The sequence below is a fragment of the Sciurus carolinensis genome, chromosome 6 (genome assembly GCF_902686445.1).
Source record: "Sciurus carolinensis chromosome 6, mSciCar1.2, whole genome shotgun sequence".
Lineage (NCBI taxonomy): Eukaryota > Metazoa > Chordata > Mammalia > Rodentia > Sciuridae > Sciurus > Sciurus carolinensis.
Window position 1 is genome coordinate 44,043,675 of NC_062218.1, and position 23,715 is coordinate 44,067,389.

The window sequence follows — 23,715 nt, forward strand, 5'->3', positions numbered from 1 at the left end:
AGACAGGGAAGTGCTGGGGACTGAATTGGAATGGGTCATGTTCCATGGTTTTGTGATCATGTCAGGGTATGTCCTGGTGTTGTATATAACTAAAAATATTTTTCAAATGGAAAAAATATTTGTCCATGAATGTTCACAGAGGCAGATTCATAATAACTAAAAAGTAGAAATAAGCCAAACATTCATCAACTGAAGAATGAAGAAATAAAATGATGTTTCTATACAGTGGAATATTATTTGTCAACAAAAGGAAATGTAGTGATACATGTTACAATATGGATTAACCTCAAAAACATTATGCTAAGTGAAAAAAGTCAGTCACAGAAGACTGCACACTATATGATTCTATTTATCTGAAATGTCCAAATAGGCATATCTACAAAATGGTAGGTTAGAGGTTGCCTAACAAGAGTGACCACAAATAGGTGCAAGGCTTCTTTGCCATAATGAAAATGTTCTAGAATTAGATGATGGGGTTTCTGTATATTTACACAACTCTGCAAATATACTAAAGTCCATTGAAATGTGCACTTTAAATGGATGGACGTTATGGTATGCAAATTATATCACAAAGCTGTTCAAATCCATGTAAACTGAAGAATGGCAACCACAATCACGTAAAAACAAGGTTGTCAATGTTTCCTTTAAGAAATTTTTAGTAGGTACAGTCAATTAAAGTTCGACATCTTTAAAGGTGCACTAAAATTACTCATCAAAACCAGAAGAAGGGTACCCCACTGCTTTTACTGAAAATGATTAAACTTTGATACCATAGTACCATCTGGGAAAAGGAAACAGGGGTCTCAGAAGGGCTCCCTTGTAAGGTCATGGTTTCTGAAAAAGGAACCACTAGATCTGAAGTCATGAGGGTGTTGATTTCTTTATGAGAGAGAAAGAGAGAGAGAGAGAAGAAAGAATTAAGAAATGAAAGAAAGAAGGGGAGTGACCACTGGGTCTGAGGTCAAGGGTGCTGGTTGACACCAGCTGACCTGACAGAACACAGCCACATGTGTCACAGTAGAGACCACATCCTCAGCCTAGAAGAGGCTAAAGGCATTTCTGAGAGCAAGCATATTCCAGATGGTTCCTCCAGGCACTGAAGTTGATTCTTTTTAGAGCGAGACATTCTTCAATACTGAAACAAAATACTCATTTCCCATTTTCCTTCTCAGCTAAATCTGGAAAGAAGGAGGGAGGGAGGACAGAAATGAGAAAGAGGGAGGGAGGAAAACTCAACATACCTTCAATATCTAGAGTTGCAACAGTAAACAACCAGGGGACACACAACAGGAGGGCTGAAAAGGACCAGCAGTCCCTATGCCACCATCCCATGACCCCGTGCCTGCCGCGACTCCAGGTGGAAGCACAATAAACCATTACCTACAAAGCAGGGAAGGGAAATAGAGGCAAGAGCTTAAGTGTACGTTAAGTCTCCCCCTGACCTCCTCTTGCACTTGACCTACTAACTCTTATATAACCTAAGGAGATAAATAGGGAAAAAATTGATTAATGACCAATTTTAGGATTTTTTTTAAAGCTCTGATTTTGAAGTCATTAAAAAAAGTATCATTCTTGGATACTGACGTTAATATTGCTGCTGATGGAAAAGACTTTAAAACCTTAGCTGGGACATTTTAAAGTCCCTTCTGGTGTACTGCATTCTGATGGGAACACAGCTCCCTGACCACCCCCACCCCTCGTGGAGTTTCCAGGCTCTCCCTTGGCAGCGTGACCACTGGCCACCGTCACTGGCTGCTCTCACTTGGGTTTCATTTTCTAATGTAAACTTCGAAGTTTCAAAGAAAGAGAAGGAAGGAAACCACATCCTTTGTACTCTTCTATATAAGATAGAGGCAGTCGAGAGCTGAATAACAGATTTTCGTGTTGATTGATGTGGGACACCTGCCACAATGAGCAACTCCCATACCATTCTCGCAACTTTTCTCTCAATTGTCACTTTTCTCCTGCTAATTTCTGAAGGTAAGATTGATTCTTGTCATTTCCATCATAACCATTAAGCTAAATGAAGCAGAGAGTCTTTGATAATATTACCTAATATATTATGCTGAGAAAAAAAATTCTCCCAAGTTCTTAATGTTTAGCATTCTTGCATGTGTGTGTGCATGTGTGTATTCTAAATATTTCTTTATTTTGAAGAAAAAAATTCTTTCCTCTTTATAATTTCTTTTAAAAAATGAGACAGACCCACTAATGTTTATTACTGCCAATTTATAGTTTGGAAATTGCCAACACTGACAATGTAAAAATGAGCAAACAACCAAACAAAATACTCTAGAATTAGGAAAACAAGTTGTATCTTTTGGGAAAAGAATAGTGGTACATTAGACAGTTCAGCCTTTCTGCAGAAAAAGCACAGATTAGTCTTAAAGACAATTGAGACAAAGCTGCCCTAGACACAGAGGTGAATCAGGACTGATTAGAATTTGGTAGTTATTTCTCTAGACTAGTCTCCAAGGTAATAGATCAGGACGTTGGGAAAGTTCTTGCATCAGCTCCTCGGGAGAGCTGCAGTGTTCTATTTAGTACACCTCTGTGGTAATCAATATTAATGGTTTTGCATGAGTTCCACACACATTGGTGGTAATGCTGTAAAATGTATAGTGTTGTCACTGAAAGGCTAATAGCTCCTGAGTAGTTCTGTTGCCAAGAGCTCAGTCCTTGTCCCTGATACCAATTCAATTACAACACAGTTTTGAGAAAAAGAGGTTTTATTGCTTTGCTAGCAAAGGAGAAGCACAGGGGACTCCTGTCCCAGAGACTGTGATTCTGCCCATCAGGAGGAACGGGGATTTTAAAGGAGCTCTTCAGAGGCTACATTCAGGGTGTGCCCTGACAGGGGGTCCCAGGACGACCTGATGGTGTGTTAACATTCACTTGTTAATCTGGGAGATATTCACTTCCTAGATCCCCAGGCAGATATCTCCTTCCTGTGGAGCACAGATAACTCAAGGTAATCTTGTTCCCCACCCACAGGTTAGGGAGGGGAAGAGGAAGAACAGGAAAAGGAAAACAAGTCCCTTTTGAAAATAAGCCTCAGAGCTATACTCAAAAGGTGAAGTGGACCACTGGTGGAGTTCTAGATTTTCTCTGAGGAACCGAAGTGAGGACTACCCTGGGGCCATTGGCAAATATGGAGGCAGACAGTTTTACCCCAAAGTCCATCAGTTTCTGGAGGAAGATATGGGGAGGAGGGGCTCATGTAACAACCTGAATGCCAGGAATTCCCAGAGAAGTTCTCTGGTTTACCTTGCACCTAAAAATGAAAAAAAAAAAAAAAAAAAAAAAAAAAAATCAAAGATAGCATAGTTGCAGAACATTTGGGACCACACAGTAGGCATATTAAAAGAATGGGATAGTATGACCACACTCATGTTGCATGTTTTAAGCATGCAACAGTGAAAGCAGGACAGATTTTTTTTTAATCCATTTCTTTTCTTCAAAGGAAATAACAGAAGCAACTTTCTCTACTCCACTCTGTTTCCTGTGTTTACAGAGCATATTAATGTGTGCCTGTAGAGGGAACAGATACAGCAGAGCAAACCAATGGTCTCAACCCTCCTACACATTAGAACAATCTGAAAGGTTTTTTAAAAATATTGACTTCAGGGGCTGGGGCTGGGGTTCAGTGGTGGAGCACCTGACTTGCACATGTGAAGTACTGGGTTCAATCCTCAGCACCACATAGAAAAATAAATAAATGAATGGATAAAGATATTGTGTCCATCTACAACTAAAAAAATATTTTAAAAAATACTGACTTCACACCTGCAGTCTCATAAATTCTAATTTAATTCATTCTGAGAGGACAGAGATTCCAGTATTTTAAAACTTCCCACCTACTTTAACCCCCACCCCATATCCTTCTAAGAATTGGTGGTTGCAGAAGAGGATATACAGTCGATCAACAAATGTATGAAAAAGTGTTCATTATCTTTAGCAAGTAGAGAAATGCAAATTAAAACTACACTAAGATTTCATCTCACTCCAGTCAGAATGGCAATTATCAAGAATACAAGCAACAATAAATGTTGGTGAGGATGTGGGGGAAAGGTACACTCATACATTGCTGGTGGGACTGCAAATTGATACAACCACTATGGAAAGCAGTATGGAGATTCCTCAAAAAACTTGAAATGGAACCACCATTTGACTCAGTTATCCCACTCCTCAGTTTATGACCAAAGGACTTAAAATCAGCATACTACAGTGATGTAGTCACATCAATGTTTACAGTAGCTCAGTTCACAATAGCCAAGCTATGAAACCAACCTAGATGTTCCTCAACATATGAATGAATAAAGAAAATACGGTATATATATACCATGGAATATTACTCAACCTTAAAGAAGACAAATTATGGTATTTGTCAGTAAATGGATGGAGCTGGAGAATAACATGCTAAGTGAAATAAGCCAATCCCAAAGAACCAAAGGCCAAATGTTTTCTCTGATATGCAGATCCTAATTCACAATGGGGGTGGGTACCTAGGAAAGAATAGAGGTACTTTAGATTAGACAGAGAGGAGTGAAAAGAGGGGAGGGGGTATGGGAGTAGGAAGGATAGTAGAGTGAATCAGACATTATGACCCTATGATTTATAATTACAAGACCAGTGTGATCCTACATCATGTACAACCACAAGAATAGGAAGCTATACTCCATGTAGGTATGATATGCCAAAATGCATTCTAATGTCAAGTATAACTAATTAGAACAAATAAAAGATTTTTTTAAAAAGAATGGGTGATTATAGATATGACATGATTCTGAGGCTGGTATATGTGTCACCAAACAATCACAGAATTTTTCAAAGGGGAGTATTTATTGAGTTTGTGATTTTTGCAGCCCAGAAAATCCAAAAGTGCACCTCTGAAATCTATATCTGACTCACCCTAGGGAAATAAAGGGAATGTGATTAAAGTTCTTTTGAAGTTCCCTCATCCTCTTATTTCTAAAGCTTAGAATTTTGGCTTCCTGTTTTCCTTGTGGAAAACAGAGCCCTTGTGGGCATTCCTTTTCCCTTACCTTCACTCTCATCAAGCCTTATGAAAAGTTTCTAGGTCTATCATTGTTACCTTTCTGTGAATTTGGCAGTGAATTAACTTTAGTTATGGAATAAGAGGCACTGTGCTTTATTCAAGAAAATCCGAGTCTCAGCCAAGAGTTAGGAGAAATACTTTAGAATTCAAGAACATCTGGTGTAGAAAGTGGAGAGCCAAGAGTATGTCACAAAGACACAAGGTCCTCTCGACCAGCGTGTATGATTTGCCTTGTGTTTAGGTCTCGTCCTGCTGTAACAATGGGTCTATACTCCTAACCTACCATTATGGAAATTTTACTAAGACAGAATTTTTTTCTTGTGGCATTTCTCCTCCTTTCCCCCTGCCTCATTGGAAAGATCTTAGATTAAACCATGTGAGTTGGTCTTGAGATTGAAGAGGATCCCTAAGTGTAATAGATGTTATTCTCTCAACCCACGAATGAGTACAGTACAATTCAATAGCCAAAAGTCTCACAGTGACCAAAGATCATGGCTAAAAGGTGGTGATATGAGGTTGTATGCTGTGGGTCGAAAAGGGAAGTCCTCAGGCTTCTAAAAGCGCCCCCTGCTTCCCCAAACTAATACTCAGCCTGCAGGTCAACATCACCACTAGCATTTTCTATAGCAGTTGTTGCTGGAATAGACCAAAACCTAGTTCTTTGCCCTCTGCATGGCCTGAGGTTCAAGGTTGGTGATAGATTTCCAACCGTGATCCCTGGAACACCAACGGCATGGCTTCTGGGGCCACAACAGCAGAGAACTCTCAGACAGTTCAACAGGACAGGATTTACAGTCAGATGTCTGCAGGTCTACATGGAGAAAATCCAGAGGGCAAATGCCCTCATACGTGCTTTCTCTCCAAGTGGGCAAAGTATGACTGGTCTCAGAAACACAGCTTTATGAAGAGCTCTCTGGGATAGGCGTAGATCTGATTTGCCTTTTTCTTTTGAACAGATGGCTGTGTAAGAATTATTGGAGGAAACGAAGTAACTCCTCATTCAAGACCCTACATGGTCCTACTTAAACTTGACAAAAGCAACATCTGTGCTGGCTCTTTGATTGAAAAACGTTGGGTATTGACTGCAGCCCACTGCACACTGTAAGTGCTCAGGTTTTAACACACATTTGTGAAGATATTCTAATTTGGATAAACAATAAAAATTTCACTAAGCCATAGGAGATTCACATATATTTTCATATCACATAAGTCTTTGGGTGTTTGCTTTAACCCTAAAGGAAAATTGAGCCCAGACTTTCCACAAAGAATCAAGCCAATGCACAAACAGTATCTACACACTCTTTCTGAAGGTGTCTACTACAGCCACTGGGTACAGGTACTGCAAAACATTAACCACAGCAGGGAAGGGTTGAAGTTCCAGTGCCCAAGAGCCTGCATAGAACCATCAAGTAAAGAAAATCTGTTTCCAACACCTTCCTGGTTCCCTCAGTGGACCCTCTCATTCCTTCAGCCATCCCTTAGCCCTTGTCAGCTACTACCTTGAAACCTCTTCTCGGCCCTCCTCCTCTCTCCACTCTCCAAACCAAGCCTCTAAACCTCGCTGAGAGCTCACATGGAGCTGTGCAAACTTAAATTAATTGAAGCTGAAGAAAATTTACTTCCTCGGTCCCACCCTAACCACATTTCAAGTCCTTATCTGCCACATGTGGCTATTGGCTACCATCCAGGTCCACGCAGATTTACAAATATTTCACCATCACTAATGAAAAGCACAGTTCTAATGTCTTAAGTGAGACCAATCCCAGATGACAGAATAGGAAAAGGATAGTGTGAATATCAGTAGGCATGATTTATAACAGATGTGAATGATAAGAACATTAAGCATTAATACTTAAGAAAGTATTTTGATATTTGTTAACCAAAATGAAACTCGGGCCCCTCGTTCAGATCACCATCCCTGCAATATACACCTGCTCAGCACCATGCAAATAGGGGCCTTTGCAGAGTCATCTGCTACTAGAAGTTGTTCTATTTATGATGAGTTCATTTTTCTTTTATAAAGATCCTTCCATGCATTAATCTACAACTATTCAGTGCCTTTGCTTCTGTCACAGGATTACTGAAATTTTTCCTTTCCTGTAATGTGCAGGCTAATTCTCCACCACAGCTAAACAGGGTGAGGGGAGAAGGCAGACTAGAACACGATTTGGCTGTCCTGTCATGGAATGCTCATTTGTTTTCAATGAACCTAGTTCAGCTTTTTATAAATAAGCTGGTGGATGATGAAGACTGCATGGTTTGATCCAGTTTGTCCCCCAAAGTTTCATGTGCTGGAAACTTGGTCCCCAATGTAACCATATTGAGAGGTGGTGGGACTCTTAAGAGGTACTTAGATGATAGGGTTTCCACCCTCATGAAGAGATTAATGCCGCCTTGAGAGTGGATTAATTACCATGAGAGCAGTTATTACACAGCAGGTTCAGCTTCCTCGACTCACTTTCTTGCTTCCTCCATTCCATACCTACTCTTCCACACTCAAGCACATCTGCACATGCCTGCTTTCTCCCACTTTTCTGCCATGAGTTGACATGGCATGAGGCCCTCATCAGAAACCAAGCCAATGCCAGCACCATGCTCTTGGACTCCAAAACTGTGAGTCAAAGGAAACCTCTTTTCTTTATAAGTCAACCAGCTGCAGGTGTTTCATTACAGCAACATAAAACTAAGATGACAATGGATTCATAAACATCTTACAACTGTTTAAAGCACACCTTTTCTTTTGAGCCAAAAAGTATCTCCACAAGAAGTATATTTACAAATGATACAATGAAATTGGTGAACACATAATATGCTCTGGTCCTGATTAAAGACTAAACCCAGTAAATAGTGTTGTTTCTATTCCAGGACCAAAAGGTCTCAGGTCATTCTTGGGGCTCACTCAATTACCAAGAATGAGCCAGAAAAACAGTTAATGTCTGTCAAGAAAGAAGTTCCCTACCCATGCTATGATCAAGAGGCACATGAGGGTGATCTTAAACTTCTACAGGTATGTACCTTTGAACGTGATCTTTCATTATATAACCGCCTTCAATCTGGCCACCTTCATAAAAGCCTTTCCTCAGTGCCTCTACTGTACAATATCATGCAAGGGGATCACAGTGGGTTGGGCTAGAATTTAAGTTTAAAAAGTCAATTTTGTCAGGTTCAGTAGCACATGCCCATAATCCTAGCAACTGGGGAGGCTGAGGCAGAAGGATCACAAGTTCAAGGCCATCCTCAGTAATTTAGCAAGTCCTTAAGGAACTTACTGAGATCCTCTCTCAAAATTAAAAATAAAAAGGGTTGGGTATGTGACTCAGTGGTAAATCATCCCTGGGTTCAATCCTTGGTACCAAAAATTTAAAAAGGCAATGTTTATCTCATTCTATTAACTCATTATGCTTTTCATTCAACAGCTGAAGAAAAAAGCAACAATTAACAAAAATGTGGCTATTCTTCAACTACCTAAAATGGGGGTTGATGTGGAACCAGGCACCATGTGTCGAGTTGCAGGGTGGGGTATGGTTCGCAATAAGTCACCTCCCTCTGATACTTTGAGAGAAGTCAATGTCACCATCATAGACAGAAAAATCTGCAATGATAAAAAGCACTATGATTTTAAACCTGTGATTGGAATGAACATGATTTGTGCTGGAAGCCTCCATGGTGGAAAAGATTCATGCAATGTAAGTAAAATAAGATCCCACATGTTAGCTATCAAGCAAGGCTTGCTTTGTCTTGTCACAACTTCTACAGGGTTTTAGTGCTTTTTCAAAGAATTTGATAAAAACCCAGTGAAATAAATTAATGTTCTCAGTTTAAATGAGTCATTGAAAATAAGAATTTCACAGCTAGTCCCTGATTGACCTACTACATCTTCCTGATTTTGTATCAAAACCCACTAAGAAGAATGCTTTTTTTTCTCATTTTTTCATATTACCCTAAATAGATCTAAAGTTGGGATATACACAACTGAGGAGAACTTAAATCAGGAATCTTCAAGAGCCTTCAGTCTCCTCTCCCTCCTCAGTACCACCCCAAAAATTCCTCTGTCATTTAACCTGAGCATCCTTGAAAGTCTATCATTCCCCAGCCTGTCTGAGGACTCGGACTAAACCCCAGAGCTTCTTAGAACTGAGCAAATCCCCAGCAAATAGCTTCCAAGTCTGACCCACACCAGAAAATATGTAAGCTTCTCTCCCAGGGTCCTCTGAGAAAAAGAGAGACAGAGCTCTCCTTAAAGACAGGAACAGAAAAAATACTTTCCAGATTTTTAAGCTCTAAGTACCAGTTTGTCATTCCCCATTTTTTACCCAGACCCTATGAAGTCTCATCGGAAGTATGCACAGTGCATGACTGCAGAGTTATCAGAGACTGAGGATCAGGGGTCTCTGACCCTCCCAGCTGCCATAGCCTGCCTTCAGGAGCAAGGGTAGCCAAATCCCAGTGAAAGCTGGCATTTGTCTTTAGTGCTCTTCTGGGCTCTCTTCTTTACCCTCCCTCCCACATACTCCCAAATACTCCCCTTGGGGCACCCAGGAACCCAGACTTCCTACTTTGGGATCCTGAGGCCACAGCAGCATCACCAAGTGCTAGTCCCCTCCTCCCAGCCACTCTCTGCCACTGGCACTAAGCCATCCTGTCCTACTCTCTCAATGCCCTGGACTGCTTATTGATACGTTAATCATAAGACTAATTCTGAAAATTTCAGGTGTTATAACAGGCAGGGGAAATCAATCCATTTAGGGAGGAATCCAGTTTCTCAGATGGTTCCTTATGTTATACATTCATAAATCCAAGTTTCCAAGAAAGGAGTTACTTTGTCTTTGTCTCTTTGTGAAGACAGTTGTCTTCTAGAGAACGAGAAAACATGGCTTTTATTTTTTGCCTTATTGTATCATTTGCATTTGAAAATTGTATCCCTTGAGTCACTAAGTTTTTAGGGGAAATGACAAATAAACAGGAGGGTGGCCTTTCTGGAAGCAGAGAATCAATCTCAAAATTTCCATTTTCATTGGTCTATAAATAAACCAAGTGAGACAGTTTTAAAATATTAAAATATTTCTAAGCATTTTGATTTTTTAAGCACCAATTTTCAGTTGTCAAAGTTGTTCTTAACTCTATAATAAATGCTGTAGAATTTCCTCCATTCCTCTAGTCATGTTCCACACTGACCCCACTCCCAACCCCTCTTGTCTTCCCCCAGGGAGATTCCGGAAGCCCTTTGCTATGCAACGGCATTTTCAGAGGCACCACTGCCTTTGGTCTTCCGGGAAGATGTGGAGACCCTCAAGGGCCTGGCGTCTACACTCTTCTCTCAGAGAAACACCTCAAATGGATACGTAAAACTATTAAGGGAGAAGTTTAAGTGATCATAATTCATTTTATTTGTTGTCCCTTTTTACTCATATTGCAAATAAAATCAATTTGTATGACTATTTCTCTCCCACAATGTTAATGGGCAGATCTCTGGATGCAAAGTGAAAGAGTCGTAAGGCAACCTCTGGGATGATACAAGGGGGAGGTTGGGCAACAGTGTTTCCAGCATTAGCCCCATGTCAAGGGACATGGGAATTTCTCCCTGAATTACTCACTTCCCTATCTCAGTGGGACCCAGCAGGAGTGACACTAAGACCAGGTCTGTCTAATAACAAGTGCAGTAAAGGACTCAGTAATTCTGCAGGACAGAGACAGTCTAGAGCATTCAGGTAAAAAGGAAGTAAGTCTGCCATTCAAAGGCCACTGCTCCACACCATACCTGCTCCTCCTCTTTACGTCTAAGATCTTGAATCTACAGGACAAACAGAAGAAAGGACATGCAGTGTTTTCAAAAGGCAGATAAGGAATAGAAATTTAAATTCTAGGAAATACACATGTCCAACCAAGAAAATTATACGCCAGAAAGTCAACCTCTTTTCTCAGTAGTATGCATTTTAGTCTTGGATTACCTAGGTTGTTTCTTGATTCTCCTTGTACTTGAACCTGAGTAGGTCTAATCAATATGGTGGTTACATTGGCTGCGATTCTGCAGCAGGGAGTAAGTGCTGAACTGCAGCCAGCAAGTTTTCTTGGAAAAAAAACACGATGCTTATTCATCATTTTGAATTAAATAGACCATGACCATCCCAACAGTAACTTCAGGATGGGATCATGTAAAGATTCTTTCCATTTCCATCAGATCCTTTATATTTATATATGTACACATGTATATGTACACACAAAAACATACAAGCACATATACATACATTCACAACATAGGTCCAAACCAAGAACATATAGCAACAATATGAGACCACCTCTTAAAACAAAGGAAGGAAAATAACTTAGACGAAAATACTAGTCACTGATTTTCAATTATGGCTGCCAATCAGACTCACCAAACTCTAAAATTACTAATTATCACTAGAGAATGACTTAATTGATGGGATCCAGGACATATTTTTTTGTCTTTTATTTTTCCTTTTGGTACCAGGGTTTGAACCCAGGAGTGTTTAACCACTGAGCTATATCCCCAGCCCATTTAACTTTTTGTTTTGAGACAGGGTCTCACTAAGTTGCTTAGGGCCTCACCAAATTACTGAGACTAGCTTTGAACTTTCGATCCTCCTGCCTCAACCTCTGGAGTTGCTGGGATTACAGGCATGTGCCACCACACCCAGCACATAGTATTCTTTATATAAGCTCCTCAATGACACTAATATGCAGCCAAGGATGAGAATGTCTAATTTCTTAGAAGTCATCAGATCCAAGGTCCTATTCTTGCTGACGCTGTAACAATTCAAGGTCAGATCATTGGCTTATGGCAGAGCCAAGGCAAGAATAAGTCTCCTAACTTCAGGTCCTGGGCTCAGAACTCCAGAAGTTGAGGTCAGGGTTTAAGTAATGGAGTGTCATTGAGAGTTTACGAGCAGGGGACTGAGAGCATTAGTATGGTACTTTTAGAAGTTTTAACCTAGCAGTGGGAACAGGAGACTCCATCAGAGGCAATTACAACAGACTGTGTGGAGAGTGGTGACTTGAATCATGGTCTGTCCGACTGCCTCCTGACTGCACTGCACTGGAAACTTCCTGTGCAAAGGTGCAGATCAAGATGGTGCGTTGCTATGGTGACACCCAGCCCAAGGAGGCTCTGTGCAAAGGTGCAGAGCTGTATCAGCCTGGATCTTGAGCTCAGGCACAAACTCCCAAGGATAGAGAATTCTGAGCATAACAAGATAACCCTAAATTCTCTCCAGTCCTATGTCCTTCAGATTTCCTGCTTTGCTGAAACTTTCCCACAAGTAACCTTTTGATGAGAAAATCTTTATAATAAACATACTGTACTAGTTCTGGGTCATTATTTCTCCATCAAAGGGCAGTGTCCCACCTCGCCCCAGCCTTTTCTCTCTCTATGTGTGTCTGTTTGTCTTTTTTCAATCCCCCATTGCCCCTTACTGGCATTTTCTGAATGGATGGCCGCAGCTAAGAGATGGGGACACGGCAAGACAGGTGAGCAGGTATTCCGACTTGACAAGGTGAAATGAACAAGAGCAAGGGGTAAACCAAGGAAGAACGGAGCAGAAAACTCAAGAGGCTGGGTGATCAGAAGATGAAACCATTCAAAGGGTGCTATGGTTTGAATGTCCCCAAAATTCATGTGTTGGAAATCTCCAATTCCACTGGGTTGGGAGCTATGACCTAATAAAAGGTGATTGGATAATCATACAAAGGCCCTTACCAGATGGCAGTGCCATGAATTTGGACCTCCCAGCCCCCAAAACCATGAGTTAGATGAACTTCTATTGTTTATAAGTTATCCAGTTTCTTGTATTCTGTTATAGCAGCAGAAACCAGACTAAGGGAGAAAAAGGAAATGCTACAGAAGAGCTATTTTAAAGGAAACAATATGCACACTTAATATAACACATAGCTTGTAGGAGAATTTTAATAAGAGTTTTTCAAGTGAATGAGTTATGTTCTCAATGAATTGAGTTTGAGCTAAAGATGGAAAGGGATCTCAAAAGGGAAATATCTAGAGGCAATAAGAAATATGAGGTTGGAACTTAAGGGAAAAGTCAGGTGGAAAAGAACGAAGTTTTGCTATAGATATTCTGACTTCAGCAGTGAAACTAGATCTTTAAAAAGGAAGAGATAAAGAGAAGGAAGAGAGGGAGGAAGTGGGGGAAGAGTAGAGAAGAGAAGGAAGGAGGGAGAAGGAAGCAGAGAGAAGAGATCAAGATGATCTCTAGGAGATTCGAAGGAAGAAGCAGGGCTAATAAAGTAGCCAGAGAGAGGTCAGAGGGGCTGGTATTTACACTGGGAAGAGCACCTCATCTAATTGGATACTCATAACAATCACATGGAGAAGAAAAGCCAGTATCACTACCTCACTTAAAATGGAAGAAACTGCATTTAGGAGGGGCTGGATGACTGGCAGCACTTCCACATGGAGGCCGTCCCATCAGCTGCAGCAGATAACACCCAGGTCTGGTCTGGACTCAAAGCCAGGTGCAGCACTCTGCCTCTGTGACCTGGGGGAAGAAGAACAGTTCATATTCTATGTGTCTGGGGCTGTTGCTAAAGACTGTAGGCAGCCTCAGGTGAGGCCACACATTCCACCATTCAGAGCTGGCTCCTGCCAAGGCATGCTAGGAAATACCAGCCAGGTCTGACTCAGGTGTAGCTCCAAGTGTCTGAGGTTTTGGCAAGCATTTCTCCTCTAGTGGTCCTCCCTGGTTATCAGTGTCCTGTGGCTACCATAACGAATGACCACAAACTGTGTGGCTGAGAACAAGAGAAACTGATGCTCTCACAGTCTGGAGATGGAAAGTCTGACAGGCAGGGGTCAGCAGACTGCACTCCCTCACAGGGCTGGAGTGCAGCTTCTGTGCCTTGGCACTCCTAGTGTCTGGCAGCCGTTGGCAATCCTTGATTTATGGCCACATCGCTCCAGTCTCTGCCTCCGAAGTCACGTCATTCATAGAAATGTGTCTGTCCTCTATTTCTCTTATAAGAACACTTGTTATTGGATTTAGGGTCCACCTGTATAATCTAGGATGAACTCACAGTAATTACATCTATCTACTTACTGGATAGTTTGGAAATGCCATCTTTATCTAAGACAAAGATCCTCTTTTAGTGCTTACCTCCCAAGTTCTAAAAATACTGTCACTAGAAGCCTTGAAATGTAGTTTTTTTCATGTAGTTGTGGTCATAAATGAGACTACATACTGGCACATTTGCTATGGATTGCAGAAACCAAAGGCCAGGTCTCACCCAGAACTAGAAACTGACTACTCCTGTTTGAAAGCTCAGGAGTTACAATTATTTTGTAGGTAGGGACAATTATAAAGTATCTTTCCCCTGTAGGCAGGTGGGTGGGGCCTCTTTAAAATTACCCCATAGAGAATCATGACTGTGGTTAACAGGGTGAGGCTTAGTAAAGGTGTGACCATAATCTAGAATAACTTTTTTCCTCCCTGACCACAACCCACAGTCAGAATTACATTACATGCAGCAATTCTATATATGTGTATATTTAATGTACATCTAAAACAAAAGTTTCAAAAACCAACACCTATTTTTCTATTTTTTTTATTCTGTTTATACTATCATATTCTATTTTATAGTATTCTTTTTCATTTTTTGATTCTGGCATTATTACATTCATAGTCCAGTGATTCACAACCCCCCAGCTTAGAAGTCCCTGATCCAGGTCTCACTCATGGACTCAAGAAGAAAATACATGGAAATTAAACACCAGAGAAGTTCCACGCCAAAAGGATGTGATTCTTAGAGTGGTTCATGGAACAAGTTCCTCAGGATGCTCCCCAATTTTATTTGTAAAAAATACCAGAACCTCCTCTGAAAGAATCATAGTACATATGATATACCCAAGCCTTTGAGACATCCTTAGGAAAGAAGTGTTCTCGTTTAACACAGAATTCCAAACTCATCTGACTATGTGCATGTTTGTGTAACAATCATTCTGCTAGACACTTTTGGGAAATATTCCATGTAAAAAGAACAACCAGGTTAGGCATGAAAATTAGTGACTCAGAACTCAAAAGTAATCACATATTCAACCACCACCAATGTTTTAGGAGAAGAAAAGGTTAAACAAACTATTTGGAGTTCTTTCTGATATTAGTAAAAGAAATCTCAAGGAGTTAAAACTAACATACTCAACAGCTTGTTAAAGCCAAAAAAAAAAAAAAAAAAAAAAAAAAAAACAAGGAAATGCACCTGTATGTAATTTTTATTCCAAGAATAGGCAAATTGATACAAGGATCTATCCCATACTTCCACCTAGCTAAGGCCTGATCAGCTACTGGAACTGTAAAGAACCTGGTTTTAAGGCTTTATTGGAAATATTTCTCTGAACAGGCCCAGGTAATTGCATATCTTATGACTTAAAATACGGAAGGGATCAATTCATTCAACTCCTTCATTTGTACCTGGTCACCAAAGTGGCTCTGTCAAAAGTTGCCCTTCTTGTTTATCAGACCACACAGCGTGAGAGCTAAAGAATATAATGTTCATTTTGAGGTTAAACAGAGGTCTGCAGGGCTGACCAGCATAGGCAGGAAGTCTATCTGATAAGGACATTTTGTTATTGCCAAATAACATTCTCAGAATCTCCAAAGAGAGGTGTGGTACTAGCACTATCTTATTTTGCATATATTTGTTTTCTATATGTCTCCTTCCACAACAGGTTCCATGAGAGCCTATACTGTATGTCTCCTTTACTTGTGTATCCTCTGTATCCCACAAAGCGCTTGGCATGCAGTAGGATTGACCAGGAGGCAAGGTTGAGTGGAGAGAGGAAGAAGATGAGGTACGCCATAAGAGCTCTAGAAGAACCAGTGCTCTGTCTCTTCTTCACCCTCCACTTTTGTCTTCCTGTCTCCCAGGGCTGGGTAGAAGAAGATACCTACTTCCCCTGAGCCCACTTTAACAATCCAGATTCAAGACCCTGAGGACAGGGCCTGGTTCTTTCCTCCATCATAGGTCTGTCTCTCAAAAAAGACTCAGTAAGGCAGTCATCAAGAATACAAATAATAATAAATGCTGGGGAAGATGTGGGGGAAAAGAAACACTTTTACACCGTTGGTGGGATTGTAAATTAGTACAATCACTATAGAAATCAGCATGGAGGTTCCTCTAAAGGCTAGGAATAGAACCACCATATGATCTAGCTATACCCACTCCTTGGTATTTATCCTAAAGAATTAAAGTCATCATACTACAGAGGGGAAAAAAGAGACCCAATAAAAAAAGTTTGTAGAACTAAATTCAGAAAGAATAAAGGTCTGGGTCTGGGGGTTTGGCTCAGAGGTAGAACACATGCTTAGTATACACCAAAGCCATGGGTTCAAATCCCAGCACCAAAATTAAAAAATTTAAAACAACAGCAACAACAACAACAAATAGCAGTCTGCCTTGAAAGGACAGATGTTCACAGAGGAAGCCTCATGAGTTTTAGTGGTCTCCCTGCATACACAATGTCTCACTCTTTCAGATTTCCTTGATTCCACACTGCTGTGCTTTCTTCAATAAGATGTTATGGTGCTAAACATATAAACCATACACAGACACAAAAAAGGAGAAGTTTTGACAATTTCAAATGATTAATAATCATAATTAAGTTCAGAAACACTAATCTATACACTCTCTAAGGTGGGGTAGGTGTAGGACTTTTTCCCCTTTTGAAATATCTACATTGACAAGTCAGAAGGAGAAAAATCCTTCATTCAGGGCTTTTTCCACCAATGATAACTTGCTTTGCCATAGGTACACAGCATTTACTGGCCCATTCACTTACCAAAAAACCCACCTGACCTGGACAGGGTAGGACAGGTCCACAGAGTCACATCATTCTTAGGAGTACCTTGGCCTGTTGCAATCTCTTTTGTTTTAGGTAGCCAGATTAGGGAACAAATCTGTAATGATGACCATAAAATTTTAGCCACCTCTGATTCATTTTGAATGTACTTCAGTTGATTTTAGACAGTGTGCTCTGTCTACCACCCATCATCCATTCACAGTTGGTGTTAGCATGTTACAGGAATTATATTAGTTGGAAGAAAGTTTAGCACAAGGCAACCAAGGACCAAGTGTATAAACCAGTTTAGGCACAATGAACTGACGAATTTACATGAACCAGAATCACTGCCCAGGAAGAGCCAGACTACTGTCAAGTTTCACAAAGCAGCAGTGAAAAAGAAGGGAAATGTGGGGGGTGGGGGAGTGGGGGTGCCAGCGGTGAGAAAAGAAAAAAAAATGAATTAAACTAACTTTGTACTTACTGATTAGGAGGTTATACTAAAAAGAAATTCTCGAAGACTCAAAGTTCCTATGGACTCAGTAGGTAAGGAGAAGCATGTTTGGGTTCTATGCTCTATCAAAAATTATTTTCACCAGATTCAAGATGATTGGGTTGAAAGTGACCTCCAGAGGAGATTTTTACCTGTGATTTTGTGCTTGGGGTCTGGATGCTTTTCCCAGTATTTATATCCAAGATATGCAGGCGTCCATCTTTCATTCCTCCTCCAACAGCAAGGACCTCAGACTGCCAGGGACACCAATCCATGGCCTTTAAAGTTTTGAATAATAGCACAGACAGGTCAGGCCCCAGGGGTCTGCAGCCATGGCTGCTCTCCTGGTTCTCCCACCAAAAGGCAGGAGAAACAGCACCTTCCAGAGGTTACTTCTCAGGCACTAAAAGTCACCTCTGGAAGGGAAGGCACCCATTAGAACTCTTCCTCAAATTATGCTAACAGTCACGGATATTTTTACCATAGAAAGATTACATTGATAACATGTGGGAAAAACTACATGCAACACATCCTATGGGGCAAAAATCTGCTAATGGAGTAGATCATGTGTGCCCCAGAATGTGGTTCTGAAATGCAGTCTTTCCCTGGTTTGTTTACCTGAGTCCTTGGGTTCTAGGTAGTGGTCAGATAAAAAAGAGCTACAAGTGATCACTCCCAACCCAAAAATCTCAAAATGCATTTCAAATCCTAATACATTTCAGAAAAGAAAATTTATTTTATAAATGGCTATAATTAACTCTGAAAAATAGGATTTGGTATCTCACATTTATATTGATTGTTGATATGACTAGTAATAATAACTTTAAAATTTAATAAATATTATAGTTATATTTATCTACATATCTTTATCAATCATCCTAATAACTAATCTCATTTTTGCATATTATCTTTTGTACATGAAAATATTTTATAAAGTAATAAACTTTGGGTTTATGCTATTTTATTTTTATGTTGTTTATTTGATAAACAGTTTTCCATGTTTTAACATACTTTTCATAATTATTTTAATAATCTCATTCTACTCAATCCTGTACACTAATTGATTATTGTTCTTCTAATGCTGGACCCAGGTTGGTTTTTATTTTATTTTGGTTTGGTTTTATAGGGTTGTGCTGATTTTTTTAAAGAGGAGTGGGATTTTTTTATTGTTGTTTTTGTGTGTTTCATTTGTTGTTTGCTATTTTTTTTTAATGTAATGTAGTTCATATGTCTTTTGTTTCTGACATTTTTAGGTAAATTCCAAGATTCAAAAGTATTAATAAACTGTTTTCCAAAGAGTTACAACTTTTAGCAATACCAACATCAAATGAGTATACTAATTCTTCCTGGTTAAACGTTACTTGGATTTTAAATTATTACCTTATATCTAATAATTATGAAACACATAAGGGAGATTTATTTTGCATTTCTCTTCTTATTAACCATAATGAGTTTCTTCCTGAGCAATTGTGTTCCTCTAGCATGAATTATTTTTTCTTTTGTTCATCTAAATACCTGTACCTAAATGTTTTTCTTATAAATTTGTTTACATTTTTCAAAGACACACATCTAAGTATACAGTAGATGTTCTCTTCACCAGTCTGCATTTCACCAACTTGTTAAATTTACAAAGTTCTCCATAACTTTTATAAAAGGTATTTATTCCTACCTTTGACAAGCTTGTAGTTTATTCTCTAGAATGCTCCATACCCCTGTTACCACTGATAAGGTCATAAGTGTATCCAGTCTACTGTATTTTTCCAAACCTGTCTATGACAGGGGAGCTTGTCATATTTGTGTGATTTAATTGTCATATGTAAATATGTTAGTAAATCACCTACTTTATTTGGTAATTAAAGATAATTGTCATTTCTATGAAAACTAAGTTGAATATTCAATAAGCTCTTTTTAAGGCCTAGTCCCAACTCAGACATGAGAAGGTGATCAAAGGCCCAGAGTCTTCCCTGGCATTTTTCCACTGGAGTCACAGGAAAAGTGGCTTATCCAGAGCCCATCTGGGAGAAACTGAACCAGAAACTGCAAAATCCATGTCGCCCACAAAACAGGGGCTGAAGAAAAACTGGAACTAAACAGAGACAAACAGATCCAAGAACCAAAAAGTAAGGACTCAGATGACAATGCTCAAGATTATCTTAGATCCAACCAAGATTTGAAAGAGCTGCATGTACCCAGGACTTCACAGTTACATGAGAAAATAAATTTGCTTTTTTACTTATGCTTGAGCTTGACTTTGGTTTCAGTCACCTAAAACCAAAAAGGCTGATATATGAGAAATATAAATAGCATTGTCTTTCAGGAGAGTGATGACAAAATCCAAAACAAATTCTGGAAGAAGAAAAAAATTTCAAAGTATTGGCTTAATGGTTTTTTAATTCTTTATATTTGAAGGAATGGTGCTGGATTTTTTACCTTGACTGCTGTAGACTGAGGTATTACTTTTAGTGGTTGGCCCCGTGCACTGGCACCTGGATCATGGGGCCATATCGTCAGCAGCCCATCGCTACAGCCGCTAGAAAGCAACCTGCCATCCAGGGACCATTTCAGAGCACACACAGCTCGCTTGTGGCAAAGTGTTCCAACATGATGCTGGGCTACACGAACATCGTGATGATAAACACGCCCCAGTCTTGACCCACTGCATGGGAGGTAAAGTAGCAGGTTAACATGACAGAAAAATCAAGCCCTGAAGTTACATAAGCATTTGAAAGCATGAAGCAAGGCATAGTTCAAAGTAAAACTACTGAAAGACCCTTTAGGACTGTTCCAAACAGAGATGGAAATTCTTTGGCTTAATAAAGATGAAATAGTCTGTCCCAATGATTCTTTTCACAAGTGAAATAGGTTTGACTGGCAAAGTTTCACTGGCATCAAAAGTATCTTTTGATAGATGTCTCTAATGGTTTTAACATAATGTAGGCAGCCATGGAAAAGATAAATTTAGGCTACTGAATCTTCCCAGGAAGTAATTTATATACTGGAGCTAGGAAGTATTACTTCTCTGAAACTCAGAATATTTCATTCTATCTTAGCAAATTGGTTTTAGTATATATTTATAGTAAAGCGTTAGGCATAAAAATTTATTATTTCCTTTTTCTAAAACATGTATTCCTGCTTATCAATAGATCTACTCTTAGTTTTGACAATGCTACTAAAATTAAATGGAATTTAAAACTAACAATGTCACTATAAACTGCAAAGATTCAAAATCAGTGGATAAAGTACATAATCCCAGTGAGTTAGATTCAAATAATGACAAAGATCATACCACTTTTTCAAAGATAATGAACTCTTTCAAGGCCAACTTTATGATCTCTTAGGAGCAGGAAAATAAGTCCCTACAATTATATTTGAAATTTTCTCAAATCCCAATGTTACTCTTTAAAATTTATTCAGGCACAACACTGAATAGCATTCTGATTTACAGTGTGGGCTCTGGAATCAATAAGTGGATTCAAACCCCAACTCTGTCCCATACTAAATATGTTACTTCCATTCAGTGTCTCAGTTTATTCACCGAAAAAAATAGGGATTAGAAACCACTTTATAGCTGGGAGTGATGGTGCACACCTGTAATCCCACTAGCTTGGGAGGCTGAGGCAGGAGGATCACAAGTCCAAAGCCAGCCTCAGCAATTTAGTGAGACTCTATGCAACTCAGCAAGACCCTGTCTCTAAATAAATTATTTTTTTAAAAGGGATTGGGTATGTGGCTTGGTGGTTAAGTGCCTCTGGGTTTAATCCCTAGTACCAAAAAAAAAAAGAAAGAAAGAAAGAAAAAGAAACCACCTTATATTGTTATTATAAGGATTAAATCAAGATTTCACACATTAAAAATGTAGCACAGTGCCTGGCACAGAGAAGTCCAAAATATTTGCTATCATTATAAGAAAGAATCTATTTATGCTCTTTATGAATAATGAAACTAATCTTTAACAATGAAGACTACAAAAGGAACTTGAGTATGGAATTGAACTGACTACAACAGCTACTTAAATTGTTAAAAGCTTTGTAACTTAAGTCTACCTTGGGAAATATAGTACAGAAATGAATGGCTACTGTTAAAAGCAAATATATTTAAGCTCTATTCCACAGGAACAAGTCACTTTACTTTTCTAGTTAAAAATCAGCAATGATTCAATGCAATTCCAATTAAAATCCCAATGATGTACCTTACAGAAATAGAGCAAGCAATTATGAAATTCATCTGGAAGATTAAAAAACCCAGAATAGCTAAAGCAATCCTTGGCAGAAAGAGTGAAGCCGGGGGTATCGCAATACCAGATCTTCAACTCTACTACAAAGCAATAGTAACAAAAACGGCATGGTATTGGTACCAAAATAGAAAGGTGGATCAATGGTACAGAATAGAGGACACGGACACAAACCCAAATAAATACAATTTTCTCATACTAGACAAAGGGGCCAAAAATATGCAATGGAGAAAAGATAGCCTCTTCAACAAATGGTGCTGGGAGAATTGGAAATCCATATGCAACAGAATGAAATTAAACCCATATGTCTCACCATGCACGAAACTAAACTCAAAATGGATTAAGGACCTCGGAATCAGACCAGAGACCGTGCATCTTATAGAAGAAAAAGTAGGTCCAGAGCTTCAACATGTCGGCTTAGGACCAGACTTCCTCAACAGGACTCCCATAGCACAAGAAATAAAAGCAAGAATCAACAACTGGGATAGATTCAAACTAAAAAGCTTTCTCTCAGCAAAGGAAACTATCAGCAATGCGAAGAAAGAGCCTACAGAGTGGGAGAAAATCTTTGCCAATCATACTTCAGATAGAGCGCTAATCTCCAGAATCTATAAAGAACTCAAAAAACTCTACACCAAGAATGCAAATAATCCAATCGACAAATGGGCTAAGGAAATGAATAGACACTTCACAGAAGAAGATCTACAAGCAATCAACAAACATAGGGAAAAATGTTCAACATCTCTAGTAATAAGAGAAATGCAAATCAAAACCACCCTAAGATTCCATCTCACCCCAATTAGAATGGCAATTATCAAGAATACAAGCAACAACAGGTGTTGGCGAGGATGTGGGGAGAAAGGTACACTCATACATTGCTGGTGGGGCTGCAAATTAGTGCAGCCACTCTGGAGAGCAGTGTGGAGACTCCTTAAAAAACTTGGAATGGAACCACCATTTGACCCAGCTATCCCACTCCTTGCTCTATACCCAAAGGACTTAAAATCAGCATATTACAGAGATACAGCCACATCAATGTTCATAGCTGCTCAGTTCACAATAGCCAGATTGTGGAACCAACCTAGATGTCCTTCAATTGATGAATGGATAAAGAAAATGTAGTATATATATATACAATGGAATATTACTCAGCCATAAAGAATGATAAAATTATGGCATTTACAGGCAAATGGATGAAACTGGAGAATATCATGCTAAGTGAGATAAGCCAATCTCAAAAAACCAATGGACGAATGATATCTCTAATAAGTGGATGATGACACATAATGGGGGGTGGGAGGGGTTAGTGTTAGGGTTAGAGTTAGGGTTAGGGAGGGGGGCAAGAATGGAGGAAGGAAGGACTGTATAGAGGGAAAAGAGGGGTGGGAGGGGTGGGGGGGAAGAGGAAAAAAATAACAGAATGAATCAAACAACATTACCCTATGTAAATTTATGATTACACAAATGGTATGCCTTTACACCATGTACAAACAGAGAAACAACATGTATCCCATTTGTTTACAATAATAAAAAAATTAATTAATTAATTAATTTAAAAAATGCAAAAAAATAAAAAATAAAAAAAAAAAATCAGCAATGAGACTACATCAGCAGTTCCCAAAATGATGCATCATCAGCATTACTTGGGGAACTAGAAATGCAAATGATCAGTCCCCTCTAATAGCTAATGAATGAGGAATTCCTGCAGTGAAACGAGCAATCGGTGTTTTAAGAAGCCCTCTAGGCGATTCTGATGCACACTCAAGTTTGGAACCACTGAACAGGGTCATCTGTGAGGTTCTTTCCAACTCAGTCTCTGTTGACTTTACCTGAAAGGGTGGAATCACAACTGATAAAAAACCTAATGTCTCATTTTGTTCCATTTGGTTAGGGTTCTCTTCACTCAGTCCCCATAATCAATTGGTGATATAAACACAGCTGGCTCAAATAAGACACTTCTTACCTGCTGAGGAGACAATGATTCCAGCTCAGGGCCCCAACTACTGACAAGTGACCAAGCATATTTCTCAGCCGTTTTTTAGTTACCACATCCCATAACTGAAAAAAATGAATGACCAGAGTTACACAGCATTGACCTTCTTGCAGCCTACTGTCTTCTTAAAGACCCG

General features: G+C 39.4%; 2 protein-coding genes across 3 annotated transcripts in view; one reads left to right on the forward strand and one right to left on the reverse strand.

Moving 5' to 3' along the window:
- Window positions 1–1,874: 1,874 nt before the first annotated feature.
- On the forward strand, window positions 1,875–10,491 carry Gzma (granzyme A). Its single transcript, XM_047556877.1, has 5 exons — window positions 1,875–1,980; window positions 6,016–6,160; window positions 7,925–8,066; window positions 8,476–8,745; window positions 10,266–10,491. Exons 1-5 carry the CDS (start codon window positions 1,911–1,913, stop codon window positions 10,425–10,427), a joined length of 789 nt encoding a protein of 262 aa, XP_047412833.1. The 5' UTR covers window positions 1,875–1,910; the 3' UTR covers window positions 10,428–10,491.
- Cdc20b (cell division cycle 20B) overlaps window positions 3,196–23,715 on the reverse strand; it is a 79,893-nt gene continuing 59,373 nt past the window's right edge. Inside the window, exons 8-13 of one of the 2 annotated variants that reach the window (XM_047556876.1) lie at window positions 23,550–23,644; window positions 19,786–20,011; window positions 17,508–17,633; window positions 16,863–16,980; window positions 13,425–13,569; window positions 3,196–3,274 (exon numbers count right to left, since the gene is read on the reverse strand). In XM_047556876.1, the coding sequence (XP_047412832.1) occupies window positions 13,451–13,569; window positions 16,863–16,980; window positions 17,508–17,633; window positions 19,786–20,011; window positions 23,550–23,644 (684 nt within the window). In that variant the 3' untranslated portion in view covers window positions 3,196–3,274; window positions 13,425–13,450. Of the gene's footprint in view, window positions 3,275–13,134; window positions 13,570–16,862; window positions 16,981–17,507; window positions 17,634–19,785; window positions 20,012–23,549; window positions 23,645–23,715 lie in introns of those variants that run through there. The other variant, XM_047556875.1, reaches the window with a different exon arrangement.